At 53.4% G+C, this 6,189-nt stretch overlaps 1 protein-coding gene and 1 pseudogene across 1 annotated transcript; both read left to right on the forward strand.

Moving 5' to 3' along the window:
• Positions 1 to 1,059: 1,059 nt before the first annotated feature.
• On the forward strand, positions 1,060 to 3,741 carry SAPIO_CDS3305 (annotated as a pseudogene; the record flags this gene model as incomplete).
• A 1,105-nt stretch (positions 3,742 to 4,846) lies between these two features.
• SAPIO_CDS3306 (uncharacterized protein) lies at positions 4,847 to 5,398 on the forward strand (the record flags this gene model as incomplete). Its single annotated transcript, XM_016786124.1, has 3 exons — positions 4,847 to 4,916; positions 5,036 to 5,181; positions 5,258 to 5,398. The coding sequence occupies 3 exons, from the start codon at positions 4,847 to 4,849 to the stop codon at positions 5,396 to 5,398; spliced, it is 357 nt and encodes a 118-aa protein (XP_016644130.1).
• Positions 5,399 to 6,189: the final 791 nt, after the last annotated feature.

The following is a 6,189-nucleotide window of genomic DNA, read 5'->3' on the forward strand; positions in this document are numbered from 1 at the left end:
TACTGCAAAGTTGAGGTACATTTTCCAAGTATCTGGGGCAGTACGAAGTACAGAGGTACTCACTCACAGCTGGTCGGAACCGAGTATAGGCTCTGGACGGCCTCAGTTCCGAATGATCGCTGATACTGTATTCGACACGGTGTACAAATTACAAGGCCCATCCTCCTGCTTCAGGCTTTTCCCAAGGGATACAAGGGATACGGAGTACACACCAGGAACAGGGGTCGGGACAGGGGTCAGGTCCCCTCTCAGCTTGGCAGGTGCCCGTTTCCGTCGGTCACCCGTCCAATACCTCCATCCAACAAAATCTCATCTCCAGGCCCCCCAAATTCGATCCCATTTCTCGGTCCTCTCCCTCCTTCCCCCGGATGGTGAATTGCTGAACTCTCCTCCATTTCTCTGCCTTCTTCACATCCATTCCACCTTTCCATCCCAGAGCACCGTCTTTGGTGAATTTCCAGGAGCAGATCTGAGATAGATTTGCGCTGGTCTTCGCCGTCCACTCCTTTTTCTTTTTAATCTTTTCCGCTCTTATCTTTTTTCTCTAATTTCTCTGTTTTTAACCGACCCTGCTTTCCCATCTCGACGCTGTGGACGCATTCTTGCCATTCACAATCCGGAGACCGATCGATTGATTCCACGAGCAACAATCCAGAAGCCCATAAGGTACTTCGGACTATTGACGTCGGCGACTCTTCGCGGACCCAAATTGAAACTAACAAGAATTGCCTGCTAGATCTAATCTGCCCTGGTTCCGAACCTTTCCTCCAGTCGTTGTCATTTCTCTTCTTGTTCCTTTGACCAGTTTTCGATTTGCGATACCACCGATCTCGAGGTCGAACGCGATTCACCTGTGAGCAAGCGACGTTTTTCCTATGCTCTCCACGATCAATCAGTAGCGCTTCCGTTCTCCTGCCGCAGCGCGGCCAATTGAAGATGGCGACTACTTGTGAGGCTGCGAGGATAATTGAGTCCCCAATGGCGAGTCCGACGACTGCAAGCCCCCGGCTCCTTGCCGTGCCCTCCCTCGACGACCCGGCTAGTGCAACATCCCATCAAATGTCACCGCGAACCAATCCTCCCCCGAATCCTCCTTTCGTCTTCCCCGCCCGAAACCCCTCTTCTGCGCCTTCATCCTTTTCCAGAGCCACTGGCCGTCGTCCGAGATCTGCCATTGAAATGGGTAAGACGGTGCCCGAACCGACGACTCAGATCGAACGCCGGTCCAGGCCGAATGCGCTTCCCGATTTCAGTTTTAATCCTGGCGCTGCTCTGCCTCCGCAGGACAATGGCTTTCTTGTGCCGCCCCTCTCACCGCAGTCCCCAACCGTGATCTCCTCGCCTTCGAGGCATGGGGCCCACGGTCACAAGCGTGGAGGGAGCGAGTATGTGGGAGGCTCGATTCGTGACGGGGACAGCATTATGAACTCAAGTCCTACAAGACCAGAGTTTGGAAACATCAACGACATGCAACCTCCACCGAATCGACGGGGTCGGCACGCGCACCGCAGATCTGCTGCACTGTCTAGCCATGACTTATCCATTATCTTACAACCTCCCGCGGTGAGTGCTTCGATGCGGGGAAGCAGTGCGCCGACTAGCCCTCTCGAGTCCACGCGAAAAGAAATGGCTTCCATCCCAGGCCCGGCCCACGCTTTGAAGCCGGTTGAGTCCGAACCGGCACTGAAAAGTGCAGCCGCCCATGAGCCAGAGCCTGAGCCAAAACCAGTAGCCGAAATTGTGACGACAGGACCGTCCCCGACAAAGGCTGTTCCCCGAGCTCGCGTGGGCTTCTCTGAAACGGTCGAGTTCATTCCCCGCCCTCTATCACTAATTTCCAGTGATACATCAAGTACGGTGACGGCTCGGCCGGGCCACTCGGTTTCGGGCAGCATTTCCAGCATTATGTCCAATACCACTCCGATCACCGTCGAGAAAGAGATTAAACCTCAATCCGGATTAAGTCCACCCCGCGACACTACGGACTCCCGGCCGAGCACGGCTGGTGCCATTTTAGAACGGACCACCTCGACAATCAATGCCGACAATACCGACATTTCACCACGGCGACGGAACTCTATCCCTACCCTCCGCCAACTCCAAGAGATAACAACAGAGCCCGTCGAACCGAGTCCCACGAAAACGCCAAAGCGATGGTCTTTCTTCGGATTGGATCCGTTAGTTACGAAGGAGGCTACTCCATCGAATGCGGCGGCTGCTCAACCCGAATGCCCCGATGTGGTTGTGGTAGAGAAAGCAACCCCCCGCTCCAAGAGGAAAAGCAAAAAGTCGGGCAAGAAGGTCAAGACGTGGGCCGGATCTATTCTAACGCGGAAATCCAAACCGCGGCCCAGATCTTGCATAGTTGTTAACGATCTTGCGCCCACCGACTCCTCCGCCACAGATTGCCCTGATTCTCTCACAAATCGAGTGAACCAGGAAGTCGAGCCTTCTCCCATCACGCCTGAGATCACCCTCACTCCCAATGAAATGCCCACTGTCATGCTCCCTGCACCGCAGTATGACGAGGATTCGTCCTACCCGGTGATTGATTTGGATGCGGCCCTCGGCCCATTCAACACCCCATTACCGCATAACCCTGAGTGGGAAGCGGCTCAGAGAGCTGCGGGCAACACGAAACGGCGCCTGCACAGTGCACAAGGAATGAAGGGATTCAGCGGTCCTGGTATGCACTACCATCGACGAGCAGAGAGTGCTCCAGAAATGGTTCCTTTCGAGAGCGCGAGATTCAGTCTTCACAGGTTCGGAAGTAGCTCAACGATGGCAGACGTGTTTGAAGAGGATGAAGAAGAAGATGGGGAGACGAGTAGTAGCTCCAGCGAGTCGGGAAGCGACAAGGAAATCCCACTTCCTACCAAGACCGAAGGCGACGAGACCCCACAAGTGATGATGGCTAGTCCAGCTGCTCCCAGACAGCCCGAGGACGATGACGCCGACGCGAAGCACCCTAGCTCGCCGCCGGCCTCGCAACATGCTAGCCCAGCATTAACCGCGGTCGACACAGCCTCAGTGCAACCACCTCGATCCATGCGATCCGAACCCTCGGCAAACTCGCTTCAGGACAGTGGCATCTATGAAGAGACCTCCAGCGTTCAGTTCCGTATGTCAAATTTGTTCCAGGGAAATGCGTCGCCAGCCAACTCGGCCACTCCTTCGCCGAGGAGAGTTCTGGCTGCGAGAGACCTTGCTCCTGTCGACATTAGCCCCTTGCAACTCCCCTCAGTTTACCACGCCCCGATCAGCCCTTACTCTATGAGTCACAGCTCGTCCTTCCCGTCGCCCCGTTCGCCTGTTTCGATCGATGCACAGCGGATCTCCACGGCGCCTTCTTCGCTTAATGAAGAGACGAGCTTTCAATCCCTTCTCCTGGGCCAGCCCGGACCTGAAGTACGCATCTCTGTCGATGACATCCCCTCGCTGACCTCCAGCAACTCTACGATGACCAAAGAGAGCGCGTTCACGCACAACGCTCACGTTATCATCCCCGCATCGCTCAATGGTCAGCGTCCGGCTTCCGTCTCTTCCGCGGCTTTTGGACGTCGTCGGTCCAGCCTCGCGAGCTTGAGCCGTCTCATTAGCAGTTCGCACGGGGAGAGGAGCAAGCTCTCGATGGAGGTGACGTGTGACAACGAGCAAGTGAAGAAGGCCAAGGTCAGCAAATCCAAGAGATTGAGCCGACTCGTGCAATTCTGGAAGGCGAAGGACGTGTCTACGAGCTAAATCTGACCGCCATGCTCCTCCACGCATTTCACTCGACCCTAAATACGTCAACAGTGGGCATGTCTTTTCCGGACCCTCCCTCAGGTGATGAAGCTTGAGCCGTCATTCAGCATTTGGCGCCTCCAACTCGGCTACCCATCACACTCATCGTCGACTATCCTGGAACGGCCGTCGACGACACACTCATCCGCAGGCGTTTTTGCTTGCCCGCCAATATGGCGTTCTTTAATTTTTTTGGCGTTTTTACGACTTAGCACGATCAACAACTTTTTGAAGTTATTTTTGGAACTGGTTTGCCAAGATATTAACGCTATGGAAACAACTCGGAGAAAGGTTTTCCGTTGAAACGAACGAGCGAGCCGGGTTCAGGGTCGTTGAATCTTGGTCCCCGGCTTGTCTCGCATTTATATCTTGTTTTTCTTTTTTTGGTTCATGGACATATTCATCTTATCGGGTTCTCTGTACGAAGAATGGGAAGAAAGGACGGAGAGAGAGAAGGACATCGGAGAAAGCGAGTCATTCTGCTGCCAGCTTGTTGGCATGCTAGACGGAGGAAGGCAGACAAATCTTAAACATCAAATGCAACGTAGACAATCGTAATGAAGACAAGTACTCGTGTACAATATCGCGAAGTTATCCAAGAGGTTTCGAGTTCTCTTCTCTTGTGCTGTGTGAGGTTTGCAGATTTGAAGATAGTCATGGAGGATAATCCAAACCGCTGGGGTCAGTACTGATTCGTCGGTTGCATAAAGATCAATCTTAATTTTAGATTGATCCATCAAATTACACGACGAAGCAGTTAAGACGCCGTTAAGACGCCCACGAGACAAACGACAATGGTAATAAGAGACTTGGCGGGGTGCCATAGCGGGGTGGTTAGTCATTCCCAACCTCCAGTGTCGAGGGCGGTGAGACGTTTTCGCCAGCAAAATTTAGAAATTTCGTTCGTCCAAGCAAGAAGGGGCAAAAATTAATTCGTGTAGCGGAAGATCCTACGTATGAACCTTTTGACACAACCCACCTTTCCCAGACTGAGGATTAGCAGCCATCTATCGCTCCAATCTATTCGCAACCATCCAACCTCGAGAAACGGCGTGGCAAGATAATGTCTACTACAACTGCGGCTGTCGCGGCCACCGCCGCCCCCGCGAAGCCTCTCGGCATGCGAAAGAATGGTATGGCAGTTATCCTCCGTTAACCCTCGGTGACATGTCTGGCTTGGGCCACTCGCCTCTTGCACCCCGCGGTTTTGTCGATTTTTTTTTTTCCTGTCTAACGAAAGCTGGACTCCTAGGCAAGCAATGGCATGAGACCAAGAAGGCGTTCCGGCCCGGGTCAGGCGTGACTTCGTACGAGAAGAGGGCGAAACAGAGGGTGGAGATGGCGGCGGTGAAGGCGAAGGAAAAGGAGATGAAGGACGAGAAGGAGGCGGAGCGTCAGGTAAGAGAAAACATACCCTGTCCCTTTGTTGGCCGTCGCGCGGTTCGGAAGATTAATACGTCTTTGATTCCAATAGAGGAGAATCCAGGCGATTCGAGACAAGCGAGCCGCGAAGGAGGAGAGGGAGCGATATGAGATGCTGCAGGCCAAGATGCACAAGAAGAGAGTGGAGAGGTTGAAGAGGAGGGAGAAGAGGAACAAGATGCTCAACTCGTGAGGGAATGAACTTTGGGGATGTTCGGTTTTCTTCTGCCTCGACGCACCGATTATATGTGCATCAGCGTTCGGAGTATAAGGCGTTTGGGAGGTTATGGTTTTAACGATATACACGGGAGGAATGCCCATTTGAGAATATACAACTGTCGCATGGTTCCGAAGTGCCTTACCAGGTTTCGTGAGTATACCCTGACCTGACCTCCGGAGATGTTAAATATGCGCCCGCGACACCGGAGCGCCCTATATGTCCATCCTGGGAAGGAAGTTCAGCTGCCTGGATTCAGCACTACACTTGCATAAAACGCTCATCATTCCCCGTCCTGCCGCGTTTTCGACAGCGTACTCCGAGTCAATCATAAAGTCAGTTCGGGCCCATCCCTGCGCGTCTTGGAAATGTCGGAAGATAGAAGCTTTGTGGGCTGTTTTCGGGGAGAGAGTAAAAACGAGTTTGAGAGAAGGGCCGCAAGAGAGGGCCGTAAATATCTCCTGGGGCTGGAAGCCTTTCTCACTTTAGCTAGATCTAATCTTCTCGGGGGCCAGTATACGAATGGGTTTACTCATTGACTTGTTGCGATTCGACTTATCGTTGCATTCCGTGAGAAGTAAGAGAGACAGTGGGCCCCGAGATGCTCTTCGGGGAAGGGCTGAGGCTTGGAGCAGCCCGAACGTTGCAGAGCGGTCTTCAACACTTATTGAGCCGCTGTTCTGGTGATCTTTAACACATTCTAGGCGACTATACCGGCGTACACGGAGATATGTTCCGGGCGAACCGCGGCCATTATAAGGCGGGGG

The sequence above is a fragment of the Scedosporium apiospermum genome, assembly GCF_000732125.1.
Source record: "Scedosporium apiospermum strain IHEM 14462 chromosome Unknown SEQ_SAPIO_0088, whole genome shotgun sequence".
NCBI lineage: Eukaryota > Fungi > Ascomycota > Sordariomycetes > Microascales > Microascaceae > Scedosporium > Scedosporium apiospermum.